This window comes from Panthera pardus, unplaced genomic scaffold (genome assembly GCF_024362965.1).
Source record: "Panthera pardus isolate Hobbes unplaced genomic scaffold, ASM2436296v1 HiC_scaffold_24, whole genome shotgun sequence".
Lineage (NCBI taxonomy): Eukaryota > Metazoa > Chordata > Mammalia > Carnivora > Felidae > Panthera > Panthera pardus.
Window position 1 is genome coordinate 107,079 of NW_026526810.1, and position 22,341 is coordinate 129,419.

The window sequence follows — 22,341 nt, forward strand, 5'->3', positions numbered from 1 at the left end:
GCCGAATGTCCAGATGTCCCCAGGTGTTGGGGTTGGAGACAGTGTCACCTTGACCTTGGGGTTTCTGGTACTTCTAGTGTGGAGAGCCAGCCTCCAGTGGGTGTGCGTCACCTGCTCCCCTGAGAGGGCGTCCCTCGGTGTCTTTGTCGCGTTTACCTTTCTTGTCCCGCCAGGGGGACTCCCCAGACGGGGCCTTGGGCCTCTCTTTGCTGGTTGCAGGAGAGTAAATGCTCTCTCTCCAGGGTGCAGCCCACAGCTCAGGAGAGGCGAGTGCCTGCTGCGTGCCTGCCAGATATAGTGAGCGCTTTTAAGGAACCAGGTGCCCCGTGGGGGCTCTGCGGAGGCGGAGATAAAAGACTGTCCCTGCCCTCAAGGGTCTCAAAGTCTCGTGGGGAGACAGGCATGTCAAAGAGTATAAGACAAGATCCCCAGTGTCCTGTGGGAAGCGCAGTCTGTTTGGAGCTGATACTTGCCATCACACACCATGTAGGACCAGGAAGTTAAAACGGTGGAAGCATTTCACAGCAGCGGGGAAACAGCTGCCGTCCTGAGCCCCCTAAGTGACCACACCCAATACCCCAGACACGCGACTCTTCTGGAAACTTCTCCCCCACTCTTCTCCCCACCCCCCCCCCCCCCCCCGCCCCTGGATCCAGGAACTAAGGATCAGCCTTAGTTCAGCCTGAACAGCCTGATCCAGCCCTTTGGCCAGAGCCCATTTGGAGTTTCTGCTCTGCCAGGTGCTACTTAGGTCCAACATCAACCCTGGTCTGTGACAGCACAGCCGAGGCATAAGGCGCTCATGCCTTAGCAAGGGGACCTGAAGAGGACTCTCGGAGGGAGGGGGCATCTGAGTTGAGTTGAAGGAGGAGGTCTGAGGCGCACGTGTCAGTCTGCATGCGTCCGTCTGTCTGTCGGTGGCTCCGTGGTGTGTGTGCCTCTGGCCCATGACATTGGACTTTGGCCGTGCTCCCCCCCCTGGACTGCTCTTGCCTCCCACAGGACAGAACCCACCTGGTTCCAGTGTTAAGGAGGAGCTGCCGAGAATCGCTCAGGATTCAGGAGCACGGAGCGAGCACAGGGCAGGAGGAGGGACCGAAGTAAAGAGAATGCGGCGGATTCCGTGGTCAAGGAGTTGACGCTCTCCTGAGGGAAGCCAGGCACGTGATGCCTGGACACGGAAGTGACAGGGTCACGTTCATACACCAGCGGCCACACAGGAGTAATTCCCCAGTAACTGGAGGGTGAGGCCGGTGGCGGCTGACGGCAGCTGGGTGAGGGTGGTTTGAAGAGAGCTTGTGGAGGGAGGAAGACGTGATGTCAGGACCCAGAATATGGGGCTCCACCAAGCCCTGGCGCCCAGGGGCCGGCAGGGAGAGGCGGTGGCTCCGAGGAAGCCGGAGGGAACCGGCCCTGGCAGCGAGGGCTTCGCTTGGCTGTCTTGTGAAGAGGAAGCCGTGGGGAGCGGGCAGGAGGAGGGTCTCCCGCTGCAGCCGCGTCACAGCCTCGGCCACTGCGGCCACAAGCGGGCTCACTCTCCTGGCCAGGCAGGCCCCGGTGCGTGACCTCAGTCCCTGCACAATCCAGCGATTGCTTCAAAGGAAGAAACTCACTTCTTGCCCCCGTACCGACCAGTTTTCCAGATCTCTGCAGACACCCAAGTGGGTGTCCTCCAATTCAGTTGGTCGTGATGCCATGTGCCGTGAGTTAGCGTCAGTCCCCGCAGTTAAGGGCTCAGTCCTGCAAGACCGCACCACCCCTCTACTTAAGATGCCAGTTGCAAGTCCAGATGGCCACCTGCGCTTCTGACCAACGAGCTAGAGGTCGAAGGTTCCCAGGACTCCCTCCTTGGATTCAGTAATTTGCTTAGAACGGCTCACAGAACTCGGGAAAACCATGTATTTGCTAGATGACCAGTTTGTTATAAAAGGATACAAGTCAGGAGCAGCTAGATGGAAGGGATACATGGGGCGAGGGGTGGGGGAGGGGCATGGGGCTCTTCCGTGCCCGTGCCCTTCCCGGGTGCACTGACCACCCCTTCTCTCTGCCCCGCCCCCTGCATCCCCTGCATACTTCCCTGTGTTCACTAATTGGAAGTTCCCTGAATCCCGTTGTTGGGGATTTGTATGGAGACTTCTTTATGTGGGCACACTTGATTAGATCATGGCCATTGGTGAGGAAGTCAGCCTCCAGTCAGGTGGGGCTGACAGTTCTAACCCTGAGATTGCAAGCTTGGTTCCCCTGGCTCCCCGCCCCCAGCCTGAGGCTGTTCAGGAGCCCCTAGCTACCGGTCGTCTTATTAGTAGACAACGAGACACTTACCGCTTTGGAAATTCCAAGGGTTTTAGGAGCTGTGTGCTAGGAAATGAGAGCAGAGACCAAATATAATATATTTCTTACTATGTCACACTGATTGTGTTTTTGGAGGGGAAATAAACATACTTTAAGCTCTAGGGTGTTCAGACAATGTGCTAGGTCTTTAATAAGCACTATGTAAAAAAAATTTTTTTAAATGTTTATCACTGAGAGAGAAGAGAGACAGAGAGAGGGAGAGAGAGGTGGGGAGGGACAGAGAGAGAGAGAGGGAGACACAGAATCCGAAGCAAGCTCCAGGCTCTGAGCTGTCAGCCCAGAGCCTGACGAGGGTCTCAGACTCACAAACAGTGAGATCATGACCTGAGCTGAAGTCGGATGCCAACCGACTGAGCCACCCGGGCGCCCCCACCGCCGTACAAGCACTGTTTTAATTCGTCTTTTGACGCCTCCATGAAACTGGCATCAGGATCATCTCTAGTTTATAGATGAAGAAACTGAGGCTGTGGGAGATTACCCAGCAGGTCAGTGGCAGTCTGGAGATTCAGAGCCCCTTATTTTTTGCTACGCCAAATTCCTTCCAAAAGTTGAGGGAGGAGCTAGGGAGGTGGGGGTGTGACGGAGCTTAACAGGCTGGCTCTCTGTTGATGGGAGCGCACCTCCCTGACACGGCTTGGCTTTTTGCCTTCTACGACAGAGGGATGAGGGAAGCAAGAGTCCCAAAAGCCACTCCTGTGGGTCCCACTAGCAAGTCCCCTTTGCTCTCTGCTTCGGTCTGGATTTGAGCCTCAGGGAAGCATTTCAACAGGGTGAAGGATTGGACACAGGGGGTAGTGGAGAAGTGGTTTCTGTTCTCAAAGGATCTGTGGCTCTTCATAAAACCTCTTTCTCCTCAGTGACAGGCTTCTCTTCAGTGTTGAGGCTTCCTAAAGGAAGTTTTAATTTGGCACGAGAGGCATCGGTTAGCCCCGAGCCTATGAAAGACACGGTCAACCCCGAAACAGGTTAGAGCTCACAGGCTGGAAACTGAAAAGTTTCCTTCTGGGTGTGAGACTCTCTCAGATACAGGCTGTGGAGATTAAAAGAAAAAAAGGGAAGTTAGTTACTAGGGATATCATGGAGGAGGGATTGGCGGGTCTTGACTCTAAGAGAGGGCGAGAGCTAGAAAGAGATGTCAGAACGCATCTTGGACAGACGTGGTTAATAGATGCTACTTGCATGGCCCTTCTCTGTGTATTAGGCCCATGGCAGACATCACTAATCGATCACAGCTCTTTCCTGCTTACCCCCAGATTCCTTCTAAATGTGGCCATCTGTGTGAGCTGTTGCCAGCCCACCGGTGCTGCACATCGTTTGAAATGTGCTCACCAGCTCCGCTGTAATGTTTCAAGTCAGGAGGACTCAGCAGAGGTCGTTTGGGAGAATCCAGGAGGTTGAGAATGAGCTGTTCTGTCTATGCTTGCTCTTGGGAGTCCAGGGGAATAGGTATTGTGGGAACAGGAACTACAGGACAGGGGCGAGGTTGGGTGTCAGGGGTAGAGCCGAACTGGAAATAATCTCTAATTAGGCAGTAATTGAAGTCATGCGAATAGAGAGATGCCTTCCAAGAGAGGGAGGATATGGGGAGAGGAACAGACAGCTTGTGGCCGGAGGGAAGGAAACTGCTCGCGATGCTGAAGCAAGGCAAGAGCAAAATTAACAAGAGGAAAAGCGGAATTTCCTTCCCTGAGTGAGGAGGACCATCTCTGCAGCCCCCTAAGTGGAAACCTCTGGAACCCTTAAGGAACTCCAGGGCTGGTCTGCGTCCAGATCACAAGGGCTGATGATGTTAATGCGTTCTTTTTAGGTCTCAGTTGTAAGCCAGCGTTTCTTCCAGTGCCCATGTCTTTCAAGGTGGCTCCCCCCTTCCCGCAGCCTCCCACTGCACATGCCTCTTCCAGGCCTGGCCCAGCCCACCCTTCCTCCTCCACCCTGCACCTCCTCCCTTCTTCTCCGTGGCTTGCTCATGTCCCGGCGCGCTGTGCTAGGCACCGCCAGTGTGATCTTGTCTTCCTGATGGTTACCTTGACTAATCACTCTGACACCCTCAGGTTGCAGAGATCATAATTCCTTCAAAGTCAAGGACTCCCTTCTCTCCCAGGGACCTGGAATTACCGTCTAACAATCAAAATGCCCCGGGCCTTGGAGCGACGTTTCCGCATTAACTCGGAGGCAGAGTTGCAGTAAGGAAATCTGCCCTTTTAATAGGGGAAAATATTGCCCTCATAAGTCTTTATGCAGTGCACTTGAGCTCAGTGTTCACTTACCAATTCGCCTTTATAACTTCCATATTGAGTGAATTAAGTCCTCCATGTGGGTAGTTATTAAAGAAGTGATAAGTGCTTTATAATTCAGTAAAGGGTGGCCTGGCCATTTCATATTTTCCTAAGGAAATTGGCCACCCGAAGGGCAGCACTTTCCGGACCCCTGGGGCCGGCTGATTTTAGGCATAAAGCTTGCACTATTGGATCACTTTCAAGCCAGCTGCTCTGGTCTGGACCAGACTCTACCTCTTGCTCAGACTTTTCTTCTCCAAGGCCCGTTGGGGAGAAAGGGTCAAAGTCGATGCGTCTCTCCCCGCCTTGGGCTGTTTCTACGATTCATCAAAGACCTCTTCCTTCTCTTCTGCTTCAAAGCTGAGATGTCTAGTGAGGGCTGGAGGTTTTATGATCAGTGTGGTTTGACTTTTCATCTGTAGACAAGAGGAGAACGTCTACTAGAGTCCACGGGGTTCTGACCTCCCCACTTTCTACCCCCCAGCCCCATGGGTACAGCTTGTTCTTTATACCTCAGCCTCTTCAAATGGTGGGGGAAAATACGAGTCCTGTCCAGACGTTGGCAACCATAGGGTTTTCATGACTTGGCTGCAAGGTCCTCAGGTCGCAAGGAAGGACAATCGTTTATTAATTTGTTCATTCGAATTTTCTGCCATGTACGGGGATCAAGTTGTGGATACAACAGTGACCAAGATAGACAGGTTGCCTCCCCTCATGGAACTTGCATTTTGTTAGCAAAGAAACACAGTAAACAAGTCAACACATACGTGGGGTAATTACAGATTTTGCCAGGTGATCTAAAGGAAATAGCATTTCTCAACGTTGGCACTGTTATCATTTTGGACTGGAATCATTTCTTTGTTCTGAGGGGGCTGTCCTGTGTCGTAGGATATTTAGTCACATCTTTGGCCTCTACCTGTGGGACGTTCCCAGTCGTGACCATCAAAAATGTCCCCAGTCATTGCCAGATGTCCTCTGGGGAAGAGAATCCGCCCCTGGCTTGAGAACAACTGATCTAGAGGAAGGTTATAGAGAATGACTTTGGCTAGGTTGGTTAGGGAATGCCTCTCTGAGGAGATGACATTTAAGGAGATTTCAATTACTTTTAAGGGTGAAGCCAAGCGCAAGGGCCCTGAGAGGAGGGGGGAGCTTGGTGTTTTGGAGAACAGAAAGGAGACCAGTGAGACTAAAGCCGAGTGAACAGGGTTGGGTTGAGCCGAGGAAGGAGATGCCTGAGCCAGACACGTGGGGCCTTGCTGGCTGTGGTGGAGTGTGGATTTCATCCCAAGTGTGGGAGGAGCCACTGGAGGTCCGTTTTTGGAGGGTGGGTACAGTGGGGGAGGGCGACGTGACCAGATTTATGTTCCAAGAAGCTCATTCAAGCTTCTGAGTGAAGGACAGATTTTTAGGCCAGAATAGAAACAGTGGCCCTGTCTTGGAGACAGTGGCCTTTGGGAGAGGTGATGATGGCCTGGGCTCAGGTGAGGTGGTGGGAGACGGATGGAGCTGATGTCTCTCGTGGAGGTGGACTTGCTCAGGTGCAGATAATGCAGGAGGGGCAGGATCACTCACTGATGAAGTTTGGCTTAGACACCTGACTGATGCCACTGCCGTTTATTGGGACGGAGAGGCCCAAGCAGGAGGAAAGCAAGAGCCGATGTCAGACCTACTGATGTATCAGGAAAGAGCCTGGGGAAGTGTGACCAGAGACATGCATTTGGGCGCTCTCAGTGCATAGATGGTGTTCAGAGCCAGCACGTGGGTGAGATCACCACGGCATGGTGGGGCGAAGGGGGCCCCTGGGGCAAGACCTGGGAGACGCCAACATTTAGGGATCAGAGAAGGAATATGGGCCCTGCAGAGGACACTAGGAAGAAGTAGCCAGGGGAGGAGAAAGAAACTCAGGAGAGAGGAGAGTCAAGGAATCCGTAGAGAACAGAGTGTTTCAAGAAAGAAAGAGTGGTTATTAACCGGGTAACATGCCCCTGAGAGATTGGGTAACCAGACAGCAGAGAAGAGTCTGCTGAATTTGCCAGCATGGAAATCACTGGTGACCTTGGCAGTGCAGTTTCAGTAGAGTGGTGGGGGCAGAAGACTAATTGGGATGGAGAATCCAGGGGAGGTGAGGAGGGAAGTGGTTCCTCCCACTCCTGTGGGAGTAGACAGATCCTCTGAAAATATTGGCTGTAAAGAGATGTAATGACATGGGTTCGTAACTGGAGGAGGACGTGGAGTGAAGGAGATTTTCCTTTGAAATGGGATCTCCTAGAACATGTTTGTATGCTGATGGAAAAATCTAGTAGACAGAAAGTGAGGGTACAGAGAAGAGAGGGAGAGACAAGGAGAATGAGTCCTTGAGAAGGTGAGAGGGGTTGAGGGCAGGAGAAGGTCTATGTGGGGAGCTGATGGAGCATTGAGTACATTGTGGATCATTTTGTGGGCTCCCTAATGCATGCATGCATTCATTCACTCATTCACTCATTCATTCATTCATTCCCTCAGTTGTCACTGGAGACACATACTTCTGGTCGGTACCCTCGGAAAACTGATCTGGTGAAAGTCAAAGTCATGTAGGAAGGGGAAAGATGGAAAAGATGTGCCAAGGTGCCAAAAGCCCACCTCATCTCCTCCTGTGTTTGGCGAGAGGGGGCCCTGCCCACTTCAAGTCCCTCTCCTGACACTGATCGTGAGCAACAGACCTGAGATCTGGTCCAGGGGCCTCCAGAGACCATTTCTGGGCCCTGTAGTGATTCTCTAGGATGCCGACTGGGATGTTGAATGGTGTGCCGTGGGCCACATCCCTGTTCAGAGATCAAGTTCAAGGTGCCTGTGGGGTCTGACCTGTGGGCTCCAGGATGCTCAAGGGGTCCAGAGTGGGGACTGTGTGGGTGCTGATTATGGCAGGCCCCAGGCACGAGGTGGCTGCTGGGCACCAACCTGGATGGCTTCCCAAGTACGTACTTTCCCGGGGGTACCTGCCCTTATTTGAAATTCTGGAGGTGAGTGAGTGGTGAGTAAGACAGATACGATCCCTGTTCTCATGTGCCGTAGTTCTAGCCTATGGACAACTGACGACAGCCACATAATCAAATAATCAAATAAGACAATTACGGATGGTTATTAAGGGCTGTGAAGGACATGAACAGGGGCTTGTGTCAGAGAGCAGCTGGCGGGGAAAAGGAGGGGGTGAGCTCACATAGGGGTCAGAGCAGGCGTCTCTGAGAAGGTGACCTTTGCAGGGAGCCCTGAGGGATTACAAGGAACCGCAGTGAGTGTTTCATGGAAGTTCTGGCTGGGAATAAGTCTGATGTGTTTAAATACAGGCAGGAGAGGGTGGCAGGGGCCCAGAAAACAAGGAGAAGGTGTTAGGGGAAGGGGCCATAGAAGTGGCCAGCGGCCAGTGGCCAGCTCATGCAGGGCCTCGGGGCCATGGCAGAGTGTTCCGATCTTGTTGTAAGAGCCAAAGAAAGCGGTTGGAGGGTTTGGGGCGGGGGAGAGTGTGACTGTGCAGGGGTAGAGACTGGTCAGGGGGAAGAGTGACAGCAGGGAGGCCAGTTAGGAGGCAGTGTCTGTCCGCAGCTTAGAGGTGCGGCTCCACGTGTGCCGATGTGTGGGCATCCTGGGGTCTCCAGCCTGCACCCACCTGCCTGCCCAGCCGGCAGCAGTTAGACTGGGGAGAGGCCGGCCAGTCTGGTCACAGGTGAGGCAGGGGGTGGCGGGCAACCAGGACAGCTTAGATTCCCCAGTGAACCAGCCAAGTGCCAGATGAGAGGCCTTTTCTTAGCCAGGGTAGCAGAGGGTGTGTGCCCTTGTCCTTTTCCCCGTTAGCAGACACAGCATCTCCGCACCTGAAGAGCACAGGTGTGTGCCCAAACGTTCCCTGTTCCTGGCAGGAGCTTTGGAGTTGATCAGGAAGCCGACACAGATGCTGTCGTTTCCCATCTGTTCCCGGCACGGTCTGAATGTTCCTTTCTGCAGTCCCGGGGGTCCCAGATGCTGGGCTGGTTCACCGTGGTCCTTGGCGTGCAGCTGCTCGGAGAGCTGGTGCGCTAATGGGCTGGCATGCTGGGGTTGCCAGCCCAAGAAAGCTCTCTAGGCTCTCAGGCCCAGCTCCCCAGGCATCTTGTACCCGCCCCCCCCCCCCCGCCCCGCCCCGACAGCTGTCAAGGGAGACAGAGCCTGGTGACTTGGCTGGTGTGATCCAGTGCGGCTCTCCCCAGCCCTCTTGGTTCCTCAGTGCCATAGAGCTCTTGCTCCAGACGGTTTGTTTATGATGCTAAGCATATCAGATAATTGAAAGCTAATGCTTCTGTCTGGATCACTAGACATAATATGCCTGGATAACAAATCAATTTCCTTATTGCCCTACAAGGCTTCGGAGTCAAATGCGCGGCATATTCGTTGTGATTGTGCATGCGTGCGTGCGTGCGGACGTACGTACTCGTGCCCATGCGTGCGTGTGCTCTGGTGCTGATTTGTTAAGGAATGGAATCCCAGGCTGGCTTCCCCTAGGTACTCCGCTCCATACTTCATTTCAGGCCCGCATCCTGGAGTCAGGGTTCGGAGAAGGGGGTGGGGGCCTCAGGTCTGACCCGGACCGTCCGGCGAGAAGGGACAGGTGTGCAACAGCCTTGTTCACTGAAGCTTTTAGGGTCTGTGTTGGAGGAGTGGAATACTCAGATACAGGAACATCTGAGAAATGCCTGTTTCAGCTGCCGCCTGCCAGGATACACCTTCCAGAGCGGATACACGGAACATGGTATTAGTGTGTCCACTTAGGTGCCCCCAGGAAAATGTCAATCGACTACACCTCTCAGAATACTTCACTTAACTGTTCACCTTAATTATCCAGAAAGGAGATTAGGAACAAAGAAAATAGGGACAAACACCGACCTATTCATGTGTGTGTACACACGCATATGCACATGTGTGTTTATTTTTTTTATATTTTCTTAGATTTTTTTTTTTTTTTTTTTATAGCTCAAGCATTTAATTTTCCAAATCAGGAAACTTTGTTTCTCAATGTGTTCAGTAGAATTCGATTTTTTTTTTTTTAACGTTTACTTATTTTTGAGAGAGAGGGAGACAGAGTATGAGCAGGGGAGGGCAGAAAGAGAGGGAGACACAGAATCCAAAGCAGACTCCAGGCTCTGAGCTGACAGCTCAGAGCCTGACTTGGGGCTCGAACCCACGGACTGTGAGATCACGACCTGAGCTGAAGTTGGACGCTTTACCGACTGAGCCAGCCAGGTGCCCCTATTCTCTTAGATCTTTACTCAGATTCTATTTACTTTTCCTTATGTGGTTCCAACAGTAGTGATGGAATTCAGCTGTTAATCACTCAGGTGCTATGCGTCAACACTGAACTGGGGACTAAGACATTTGCCTCATCTAATTCTCACACCAACCAGATTTCCTGTGAGGACACTGAGGACCGGAGAGCCTTGAGTAAGTGGCCCAGGGGCATCCATCTTCCAAGCGCCAGAGCTGGGTGTTGGCTCCTGGTCACCCTGCCTCCAGGGTGCCCACCGCTCAACCTCTGTGCTCCAAGGGGCCGCGGAGCAGATCGGTCGCAGTGCGTTTCAGGGGAGGAAAGGCCAACACCTCGGGGAGGTGTCTAAGGGGTGATGGCCCACGGCCGGATAGCAAAGAAAGAGCCAGAAAGCTGCTGCAAATGGATACAATCACCATTAAGATTTAGGAATCATGTCTGGGTAGGGCCATTTGGGTAGAGGTATAAATCCTGCATGCTTCAGGAACCTCTGAAGGTGTCACTGTGTTATAGCTCAGCAGACTAGTTAGCTTGGTCATGATGATCCCAGATCATCAAGAAAATGTAAGTCATGTTCTGTCTCCTCTGCTTAAAAAGTCAAGGAGGTGTGTAATGCATTTTCGGGCAAAAAGAAACATCTAGCAAGGAGGTTGAACATGCAGAGGTTTTGCATTTAAATTTAGTTGTCCGGAAAATTTGGTTATGAAGAACAGATCATTAATAGCAGTGAGAAATCCCAGTGCAAATAACAGCGATCTTAGTGCAAGGGAGGAGAGAGAGAAGATTGCAGAAATGAGGTAATACTGGCCTGCCATGTGTAGAGGAAGGAAGGATGCTGTCTTGTGCCACCAGCTAATCCCTTGTCTTGCCCAACGTCCAGGTGATGAGGAGAGTTCTGTCAGGTGAAGGGAGACACCTGTCTTGGCCTTTGCATGAACTTCAGTCCCGTCATGATGGAAGGGGGTAGATGTCTCCGTGTTCTAGAGTTTTCTATGTATAGTACTTAAATATTGGAATTCTAAACAACTCTTAAACCTATCCACATGACATGTTTTTAATTAAAATATGGACCACACAGTCTGTACCATCTAATTTTTATGTGCCTGGAGATTGCCAATTCATTTCCATATTGGCTCAAGCCAAACAGAAGGAAGAAAAAAAAAAAAAGCTATGGTACAAAAAGCACAGTCAGATTTATTCTAGCACAAAGGCTTTTTATATTTTCTGTGGATATCTTAATTAATATTTCGCTTGTGCCCTAGTTCATCCCCAGAATGGGTGTGAAGCAGCTGTCTGATTTCAGGACTGCATGCTGTTGTTGTGAATTGCTGGGGGTGACTTCATTTCTGATAGTTTTTCTTCTACTCCTGAAGAGGCCATGCACACACCCAACCCCAGTCCACCGGACAGCAGCGTGTTCTTTGACCACAGAGGCTCACCTAGACCTCGTTGAGGTTTTCCAAGCTGCACCCCTAAGCCTGTCTCTGGCTTGGTTGCTCAACATTATCATGAATTAAGCCTCACTTCCTCCCTTCTCTCTGGAAGAGTGTTGCACATTTTCTCTTGGCAAAGCATTGGGATTCTGGGGTGTCCAGGGAGGGCGGTGGCCCGAGAGGAGGGACAGGGCCTTGAGCTGATTCTCAGGCTGGAGCACTCCCATTTCCATGCAGGACTAAGCCGTGCAGAAGAGGAACTCACAGTGATGGAGAAAGCTCTTGGCTGGTGGGTTCCAGGCTGAGCCGGGCAAGAGGAGACCGTTATTGCTTCTGGGATGTGTAACTGCCCCTGGTCCAGTGTGCCAAAGAGTCCCTTATTTCCTCAAGTAATGCCCTTGACTTGAGGGGGTCTGGGAGCCATGGCTTTTGATTTTCTCCTCTCACCTGGACCCAGGGACCTAGAGGCAAGCTTTCTGGTTTTGGCCTGGGGCCCCTTAGTATTTGCTGCAAAGCAGCCATTATCAAAGTTGTTGCTGTTTTAAGCTGTGGAATGCATTCTTCAATGGTGATCTCAAGACAGAAGCCTTTATAATGAAGCAGGGCTTCCCAATATGGACATTTAGAGCCAATGATTCTTTGTTGTCCTGAGTGTTTGTGGAACATTTAGGAGCATGTCTGGCCCCTGCCCACTAGATGCTGGCATCATTCCCTGCCCCCCCCCCCCAAGTCATGACCGACAGAAATGTCTGCAGACGTTGCCAAATATTCCTTGGGGGTGGGGGGCAGAATGACTTCCTGCTGAGAGCAACGGTATAAAAAGACTCCCCTGGAGGTAATTTAGTCAGGACGGGAGCCTAGAGTCCATCATCTTGCCTCCTTTCTGCCCCCGCCCCTCGCTGCTTATGATGGAAGAACACAGATTGAGCACAAGGCTACAGGTCTCTTCAGGGCCAGCCACCACCCTGTACTCGAGCGGACAAGCACTGAGTCTCGTAGTCCCACTGACTCGCGTTCCCGGCAGGGCTCGGAGTTCTTCCCACAGTGAGGTGGGCTCCTGGGATGCCTTCGTAGGGATTGGCTGGCACAGCGGGGGGCCCTGGAACACAGTGACCGGTGACTGCCCCGCACAGGTTCAAGTGCCTCACTTTCCTTTAAAAAATGATCATTATGGATAGTTTTTCAAATGGTAAAATAAGCGCTCAGGGAAGACATCCTGGAACCCCAGAAAAACACAATAAAAGGAGAAGCCACATAGAATCAATCGTACTAGGCCCAGGTCACTACTATTTACCACTAACAAAAGCAAACCAAATTTGCTCTATTTATCCATTTGTTATTTTAATTGTATTTTTATTTATTTTATTTTTAGAGCCTACCTTTTCCACTCAAACTTTTAACACGTGGCAGCCAGCATAGTTACCATAACTGACCCCCCCCCGCCGCCCGCCGGGGCTGGTTCCCAGCGGTGAGTCATAGGAGAACTTGGCAGGTGCCCGGCCCATGTCATGCACAAATGTCAGGCTGCACCTTTGCCGCCCCCGCGTCCCTCGGAACCTGCTCCGAGCTGCCGGCTGTGCATTCCCTGAACCTGTTCATAATTTCTGCTTGAACAGTTTTCCTGGAGGTCATAAATGACAGATTTACTGCCCCTCCGTTTTTCTGCCACATGGAGTTTTTATCAATGATTGCTGAGAAGTGACAACTTCCAGCAGAACCATGATGATGCCGTTTTTAGCTTGAAAAGACTTCTCAGCTTCAGCGAAGCACAGGGTTAAAAATAACCATCCAGGCTAGCATTCCCCGAGGACTTACTGTGTGTCCCGAGCTGTCGTACGGGGCTTCTAACCTCGTCTTTTCCATCCACTTCTCATTCTTATGCTGGAGGTATTTTATTACCCCGTTTGACAGATGAGGAAACCGAAGCTCAGACAGGTGGAGTAACCTGGACAGGGTCACATAGGCAGAGGCAGCGACGGGGCCAGGCTATACGTCCTGGCAGCCTGGCTCGAGGCAAGTGGATGTGGTTTTGTTGCAGCTGTGGTTTTGTTGACCTGGCTCTAGAGCCTAGACTCCTCACCACACCGTGGCGCCGTGGCTGTGAAAATGCTCTTCCCCCTTACAGGGAAACTCAGACCCAACAGAGGAAGCAGGGGCCATCGCCTCGTAACCGGGGAACCCTTTGCACCAAAGACTACACCCATTGCACGGCCATATCTCAGTGTGTGCGTATGTCGAGGAGGGGTCAATGTGTGGCCATAAGGGTAAGTGTGGCCGTGAGGGCCAGGAAGAGCAAAGTGTTAGATTGCGCTGATGATTGCCAACTCAACCATGATAGAGACACATTTACGGATTTCTAATGTGGCCTAAGAAAAATGGTTTCGTTTATTTAAGCAGTTGATGGACAGCTGCTTGTTGGGAGCAGATCCTGGCCTGCAGCTGGGTTCCTGTGAATGAATGGTTGTCTTTAGGAACAGTGTGACCTACTGGGGGGTTTACCTGGACTGATGGTCCAGTGAACACACCTGGGGGGCACTGGCACAGGTCATTTTATTCCTTCTGGTATTCCTTTTCACCTGAAACGGAGCCAGGGTCCCTGCCCTGGCAGGACCAGACCCAGCAAACTGCCCTGGGGCCGCGAGACTTCCAGGGAGAGGACTTTGGAGTTGGAATTCGGTCCCGACCTGGCCACCTGGTCCATGTCCCCAGCAGATGCCAGTGTGTCTGGCTGCTCAGCAGGAACCCCGAGAGAATGTGGTACAAAACGGGCTCTCTGCACACCTTGTCACTGTGCGGCTTTGAAATGCTTCCAGAGGCCCTGGCCACCGCCGCCCTGCGGCCTTCCTGGCTCTGGCTCTACTTGATGGCAGACGGAAGAGCCACGGGTGGGGCGGGGCCGGGGAGGAGGTGTCTGGGGAAGGTGGCTGCCACTTTTCTGGCCTCAGTGCGCCTCGGATAGCGGTGTCGAGGGATGAGCTGAGAGGGTACTTTGACCTCGGGGGCCCTAATGGGGGGGGGGGGGAGTATCAGATCCCAGGAGGGTGGGTGGGCCCCAGAGGGCCTTCCCCTGAGGCCCCTCGCAGCTCCTTGGGGCAGAGAGGTGTATGAATGGTAATTTCTCACACAACCCTAGAGTTGGAAATAGTCTTAATAATCAGTAGTTGGATGGCTGAGTTGGAGGATGTTTGTCTCTGGCATTTGGTCAATATCAAAAAAAAAAAAAAAAAAGAACAGGGATCAAACTTAGGACAGGCCAGCCTCCTGTGCTTACAGAACTTCCCAGTTCCTTTGCTTTGGGCTGGAGCTTATCTACTGGACGAGTTAGTGCTGGTTTATGTCTGTTGATAAAAAGCTCTGGTTAATGGTGATTTATATCTTCGATGAATAAATCGGAGAAGATGAATTAATTATTACTTAGTAAGTGTAGTGTGCCTGCTCCATGCAAGCCTCCTTAAACATGAGGACCCTTGGGAGAAAGTTCTAAGCGGAGACCTTTGTGAGGAGAGAAACTGCTGATCTAGTGTAAACCCTTTCCCTTTGCACATGAAGACAAAAGAGGCCAAGAAAGGTCATATCTCTTGCTCACAGCCACTGGTCCTTAGGTCCCAGAGGTGAAGCCGGAGCTGGGCTCCTTGGTCTCACTTTCCTTCTGTGACGCCGTGGCGCCTCCCTGGTCCCCAGCCTGTCCCCTTTCTGGAGTTGGTTCTCCCCAATCAAACTATTAGTGTTCTTGAACTCCAGATGTGTTAGGCTGGGGTCACCGAAACGAGGCGGTCAGTGTCTGGACCCTGGGGGACCTGAATCCAGTGTGTGCTCCTCCTGGCCTCTTCCACTCGAAAGCCATGCCCACTGTCCAGCCACTCTCCCCCTCCCCCCTTTAAAAACAGTATCATTTGTATTGTCTTTCTGGACCGCTAAGGAAATGAGCATGTCTTTAGAAGAAGGGAAACTAAGTCACGAAGCCCAACCGGGAAGCTGAGTTTCGAGTCTTTAAAAAAGGAGAGCTTTCTGGAGCTGAGAGGGGACACTAGATGTTGTCCCTGGGCCAGGTGCTCTGGGTCCCTTGATGATCTCCTCAGGCAGGTGGTGTGCATAGCCCCTCACAGAGGGAGAAACCGAGGCTCAGAGACCCTTGGCCGCTTGGCAGAAGGCCTGGCTAGTGTGTAGGCGATCCGGGATTCGAAGCCGGGTCTCTCTGGCTCTGAAGAGGGCACCTTTCCTGGGGACCCCGGCCGACCTGAACCCTGTCTTTCCTCCTCCCCCGCAGACACATAGAGAACTGGCGGGGCCTGCACACGCTCAATGCAGTGGACATGGAGCTCTACACCGGCCTCCAGAAGCTGTGAGTGTGCCCGGTCTGGGTCTTGGCCGGGGCTTTGGGCTGCCTCCAGGGTTGGGTGGGGTCGCTGGGAAGTCATGGGTGGGGATGGGGGTAGGGGGATGTCAGGCTGCCTCCAGGGCTGGGTGGGGTCACGGGTGGGGTGATGGGTGTGTGTGTGTGTGTGGGGGGGGGATGTCAGGCTGCCTCCAGGGCTGGGTGGGGTCACAGGCCGGAGGGCGGTGGGGGGGTGCGGAGGGGTGCTGGGCACTGCCAGCTGTCCTCTGCACTTTGCTCCATTGTTTCTCTTTTAGTAGAGTCAGTACCACCTACTTGGGGGATGTCCTGGCCTTCAGAGCCCACGCCCTCCCCCTCCCCCATTTCCTCTCAGCCTAGAAAGCAAGGGTGTTCTGTGTTCTCACCAGTAGCTAGAGTTTCAGGGCAGGACCTGAACCCAGGTCTCCGGACTAGTGTTCTTGCCTCAACCCTGTGGTTGACTAATGGTCTCCCCCAAAGTGCCACATTCCCAGCCACCTCCTTCTGACTGTAGGTGTTAGTGGCTCTGGGGCACTTGGGGTTGGAGAGGGAGTAGGGACAGGCACTGGACCAGATTCTTGAGGAGGAGACCGGTTGTTGTTACCTGCTTGCCGACCGCTGCGGGCACATCCGGATCCCTGTCCCAGGTCCCGGTGGGGTGTGAGCCCAGATACCATCCCCTGGGCCCCTGGTGATGCTGGAGGATGAGGAAATGCATTCAGTTCACAGGGGCGGCTGCAGGTGCAGCCTTGGCACGACCTTCTGTCAGCTCAGCTGGGAGCAGACGTCCCGGTGCTCTGTAGGCTCTGCTGACCCTGTTTTTCTTTCTCTCCAGGACCATCAAGAACTCAGGACTTAGGAGCATCCAGCCCAGAGCCTTTGCCAAGAACCCTCACTTGCGCTATATGTGAGTAGAGCTGGGACCTGGGCTGCAGGGAGCGGGAGGGGGCGCGTGGCAGGAGAGTGCTGGGCGGCGGAATTGGAGACCTGAGGTCTGGGCCTGGCCTCGTCGCTGTGTGCCCTGGGCCTCCAACTTTACCTCCTACAGTGAGGGTTTGGGATTTGAGGATCTCTAAGGTTCCTGTCAGAAGGAAAAGCCTAAACCAGGGCTTGGAGGGGGAAAGTCTCCTGACTCCCAAGTTTGTTTGTTTTTCATTTGCAATTTGATGGGAATGTAAATAAGATATTCCACTTACCTGTGATGTGAACGCTATGCTTCTGAGAGCATTCGTAGGTCCGAGTGTGTGTGTGTGCGTGTGCGGCTGTGTGTTGAGGCGGGGATGGAAAAAGAGGGAAGGCAGGGGCAGACCAAGTGTTGTGTCTGAATAGGCTCTGGGTTCCGTGAAGAAGGGCTCAGAGAATGGAGACCCCTGTATAAGAGGTCACACAGCTTTGTCTGGGACAGTTTGCGGGTCACATGGCTCTGGGTGGGATTCTTGTCTGTACCTCCCTCCACCCCTTCCTTCCCCCTGCCTTCCATGTCTGATGGCGGAAGGGCCTCCTCAGGGTTGGCTCTGGTTGGACCTGTGGCCACCTTGGACATCCACTGGGCACGTTCCTGAGAGAGTAGAGATTCGGCAGGAACCAGGTGGAGAGGCAGGAGTCTGTTGTATTTGGGGACAAAATGGAGCAGTGACGTGCAGGTGAATCTTTCCTTTGGCCACAGGAGAGTTGTACTGGCCGAGGCATTTTGCATTTGATGAGAGGAGGGCAGCCCGCTGGATAGGAGTGTCCTCTGAAGAGGCAGAACATCCAGAGGAAGCTCTCAGAAAGTGGCGGGAAGGGAGGAAGGGAAAAAGAGGAGACCATGGAGGATTGTGGTGGTAGGGGTGGTTCCCTTTGGGGGTCCTGGCCTCACCCTCTGTTCCTCTGTGTGCTTTCTCAAGCACATAGTAAGTAATCAGTGAATACACACACACACACACACACACACACACACACACCAGTTATGGCCACCCTTGCTTGGTGCTCACCTTTCTTTTCTCCATCTGGAACTGGCATGCTGCAAGGCCCTTGCTCAGGCCCTGACGTATTCGCTGTGGGGGACGAGACCTCCTTTCCAAATGTCCCATTTAGCTGTTGCCCCTTATCCTAGTCTAGCGTCTGTGGTGAGATTCTCCTCATGTGTGTTCTTTGCAGCTGGAGGCGTAGCTGCAACCAGAGGAGGGCCTTGGACCAGATGCTCCAGGTGTTTATTTTATTGGGGATTTGAATTTCAATGTAAAATATCCCAGGGGAAGAAGCTTTTGACCTCCGAGAAGTCTTTCTTTTCATGCTAACTCGTTCAGAGTTCACAAAGTTAACCGCCCATGGCAGGTCACGTGGGGACGGTGGAGGCTGGGGACCACATGTCCCCTCTGAAGGGGCAGCCAGCTGATGCTGCTGTTGCGTGGGGGTGGGGGCCTCGCGTTGCCAGACTTACTGTTTTTTCAAAAAGAGCTGGAGGTCCAGCGAAACCACTCAAGTTTTAAAAGCTGGCAACTGAAGACAAAACCCCTCTACCCCACGGGCCAAACAGAACATCTCCATGCGCAGAATATGGCACATGGAGTACCAGTTTGTGGTAGTCACACTTGGGGGAGGGAAGCTGTCAACATGGGAGAGGACAGAGGCCGGGTGCTTATGCCCTAGAGACTTCTAAGGCATTGGGTTACCTGCAGCTCTCAGGAAAATCGAGAGGGCTTTGGGATCCCTCAGTTTTCTTTGGGCCCCAGAAATGGGAGCAGGGGTGCATCTCTGAAGTGCAATGTACTGGAACATTCCTTTGACTTACCCTTGAGATCCTGCAAGAAAGGTGTGACCCATGGTCTCCTTGGGGATGATCTGGGGTCTGATGGGTGGTGGCCGTGACAGGCTTGTGGGGCTTGTAAGAGTCCCAAGGTTTGGTGGGCAGAACGGGTCTGGTTGGAGTGGTTCTGTTGATAACCGGGAGCCTGCCCATGACCTCGGGCCCTGTTTTCTCCCGGTAGCATCGGGCAGCTTTTGCCAAAGTGCTTGCTGTTGGCAAGAAGGACGGGCTACAATCAATCTACCCCCAATTTGGGCCTGGCTGTACATCAGAGGCCAGTTGGGATGCTTAGCTTGGTATGAGAGATTTAGCACCTGTCGAGAGGAAGCTACAGTGGACACTCCACAGAGGAGTGAAGGAGGTGGACTTCATCGATGGGCTTATTTGTTAACTTTTCCCACTTAACGAGGACACACCCCCCGATCCCAAGTGAGTGAATTTCCCAGCAGCTTCAGGACATTTTTCTCCTGGCAAACGGGCCAGGTTTGTCTGCTCTCTTGCAGCATCTTCTATTTCTGTACTCTAAATGCAGTTATAAGTCTTGGGCCCCAGCTGAGCAATCACAAGATGATCGCTTACTCCAACACTAATTGCCGAGCCCTGGCTTGGCGGCTTTTTTCTTTTTTTCTTTTTCTTTCTTTTTTTTTTTTAGGTGATGGCTGAGAAGTCTTTTCTTGTCTCCTCTGTACGGAATAAGAAGCAGGAAGTGAAATCATCACCCTCTGTACTGATGTCAAGTTATCTAAATTGTCCTGATTGGCTCTGGTACCCCCCCCCCCCCCCCTTCTAAGCTGCTGTTGCATCACTCAGGGTCTGCTTCTTCCTCAGGGCAGAAAAATGAACCAATGATGTTGAGGCCAAGTTGTGTGTCATGAAGAAGGCTGGAGAGGAGGACTCTAGTGTCCTACTTCAAGGTTTATGAGTGACTGACCACCTTTTCTTGACTGCTTCAGGTTTTTCTCTGTCCTTTATTGAGCCTGAGAAAAGGAAATTGTGATTCATCTACACCCAGGGAGAGCCTTTCTGAGACACTGGCGTGTCCTTGACCCTTAGATCCTTTTCTTAGCTCCTGGATTAAAGATTCTTAAGGATAAAGATCTTCTAAGTGGATAATTGGAATAGCTATTTGCTCATCTGTAAAATGGGCACACTTTGTGGATGGGATATGGGGAAGATGAGGTTAAGGAGGCACACACAGCACTTAGCACCGTGACCAATAAATGGTCAGGGTTCAGAAACCGCAGTCGTTGATAGTGATAGTAATTACCGTTACTCATGGTGGTGGTAATAGAACAAAAGAGGGGGGACCAAGTGGCCTTGATGATTCTGACCGCGACTTTGTTCTGGAAAAGTCATATATCCTGCAGTGCAGTCCATCTGTCTGGAGCCTGGGATACTCCCCTCTGCAATCTCTCGTGTCTTTCTTCCTTGAATACTGATGAATGACCCCGGAAAGATTCTCTGTTCTTTCCGTTTAGTCCCCCTGCTCTAGACTCCCTCAACACCCCTCTCTGATGACGTTAGTTTCAGAAAGGACCCAAACGATTCGGCTGATGAGCTTACCCTTGGTTTCCATCCGATTGGAGACCACATCCACATCCACATCTACCCGCACTAGTGAACTTGGATTATTTGCCGAGTTTCCCAGCCCTGTTTCTGCAGCTGGCTCATCTCTTCCTTTTTGGGGGTTTGTTTTCTTTGGCATGGCTCACATCGGCTGGATCTTTGCAGTCTGGGGTCCCCATAAGCCGAATAATGTAGACGTCTGTCTCTGAACTGCACTAAAATGGTGATATTTTCTTCCATCTGTGGAGCACTTTAGAGTTCTCGAAGTGCTTTCCCACATTATCCCCTTGAACTCTCATTCCCATGCTGGCTGGGGGAGGGTGGTAGACAGCCCAGGAGGCAGGGCTAGAGAGGGTCTCACTTGTGAGTAGAAGCCGAACTACTGTGAAGTCCTCTGATTTTCTTTCCAGGAATCTTTCCGTTATACCTCATGGGCCAGAAGGGGCAATATTTTTCACTGAAGAAATTAAAAAAATTTTTTTTCTTCTTAAGGTGGTTAGAAAATTTCATAAAAAGGCTAGTGTCAGGAGAGAAGAAGGAAAGGCTAGTATTGACTGAGAACTGACCCTGTGCCAAGGACTATGCCTGGTGCTTTTTGCAAATACGATAAGTTAGGGTTCCTCTACCCCATTTGATAGATGGGAACACTGAGGCACAGAAATCATAACTGACTTCTCCCAAGATCACACAGTAGTTAGCGGAACAGCCAGGACCTGGACTGTGATCCCCAAGCCTCTGAAGTCCGTGTATTGTTCTACAGACCAGGCATGTTTGTGTCTCTCCCTGTGGTTCTCCAGCAAGAACTCCTTATGAGAGGGGCGGGAATCTTTAAAGTTTTATAAGAGAGAGCTGCTATTTCTCCTGGGGCTTTATCACCATCCATCCTCCAAGACCTCTGTTGAGAAAGTTCTGTTTGGTTTCTTTTCCTATTCAGGTCAAATCCTATAACGACAGTTATGTTACAACCTGAATATCTTTATTATAAAAGACTTCTTAGGATTAGCCTGTGGCTCCTTCATTTCCAAGAATATGCAATGTGAGATTCCAGCAAGCCAAAAGAATTTATTTAATCCCTTCGAGTTGTTGTGGTCAGGTTTCTCTGGTGTTCTGTTTCTTGCTTTTGCTCACAAAGCTCTGGATACCACATTAAGTTGTCCCTCTCTGTCGTAAGCAGACGTACCCTTGATCTTCAGCTGAGTGAGCCAGCCCTGAGCTGACCTGTGTGGGAGTGTGATGGGGCGACGAGGGGGAGAATGTCCTGATGGGAGCATGATTGTGTCAACTGTATTGTGTTCCCAAGGAGAGAAAGTCAATGGCCCTGGGCGGGTAGGGAAAGAGGAATATGCCGAGTCCCTGCCATTTCAGAACTTGACTGAGAAGGCAGTACATTTCTCTCGAGGTTATTGGGATGGAAACGTGGCGAGATTGATTCATTATGTATTGTAAATCACTCAATGCTTTTTCTCCTTGAAGTAACCCCCCATTCTGGGATACGACACAATGTGTAGATACTTTATCAGTAGACTTTTGCCTTCCTGCCTGCCTCTTCCCTCTGCACGGACTTTCCTCCAGGTCCCAAAGGGATTGGCGAGTGGTACTCTTGTCCCCTTACTGCTTCTCCCACATGTGCCCTACCTCCTCTGTTCCACATGGAGGACTTAGCCATTGAGCACTGTGTAGCTAACAGCATGGGTTTTAGAGAGAGAAGGGCCAGGGGTTCAAATCTGGATCCTTCACGTCTTACGTAGTAAGCTTCTATGTCTTACTTAGGCAAGCTGAATTTCCGTGAGTTTTGAAGGGATTGTAAGAATTCCTACTTCATGGGATGGTCCCGAGCCTTCAATAAGATGATGCTTAGAAAGTGCTTAAGATGGTGCTTTATGAAAGACTTAGTATATGTTTTTGCTGTTATTAATGACTTCTTCCCTGATCATTGGTTTCTGATTCTCCATAATCACAGGTAATTAAAGCAGAAAGGGCTCTAGAGCTAACCCCCCAAATTTATATTCCTGTCTCTGCTCTCATCCATGCTCTTTATTTTTTTAAGTTTATTTATTTTGAGAGAGAGGAAAAAAAGAGCGAGAGAGGTGGGGGGAGTGCATCCCGAGCTGTCTGCGCAGCATCAGGCTCGAATTCAGGAACCAAGAGGTCATGACCTGAGCTGAAATCCGGAGTCAGATGCTCAACTGGCTGAGCCACCGGGCGCCCTTCATCTCTGCCCTTTAGATTTCTTTCATATGTTAAACCACTTTTGTTAAATCTCCTGCTTGACATCTCCACTTGAGTGGCTAAGATTTGGG

General features: G+C 51.7%; 1 protein-coding gene across 6 annotated transcripts in view; it reads left to right on the top strand.

Moving 5' to 3' along the window:
- NTRK3 (neurotrophic receptor tyrosine kinase 3) overlaps window positions 1-22,341 on the top strand; it is a 381,805-nt gene that overhangs the window by 58,745 nt on the left and 300,719 nt on the right. For all 6 annotated transcript variants that reach the window (XM_053888749.1, XM_053888744.1, XM_053888745.1 and 3 more), the window contains exons 2-3: window positions 15,601-15,675; window positions 16,523-16,594. In XM_053888749.1, coding sequence (XP_053744724.1) covers window positions 15,601-15,675; window positions 16,523-16,594 — 147 coding nt within the window. The remainder of the gene's footprint in view (window positions 1-15,600; window positions 15,676-16,522; window positions 16,595-22,341) is intronic.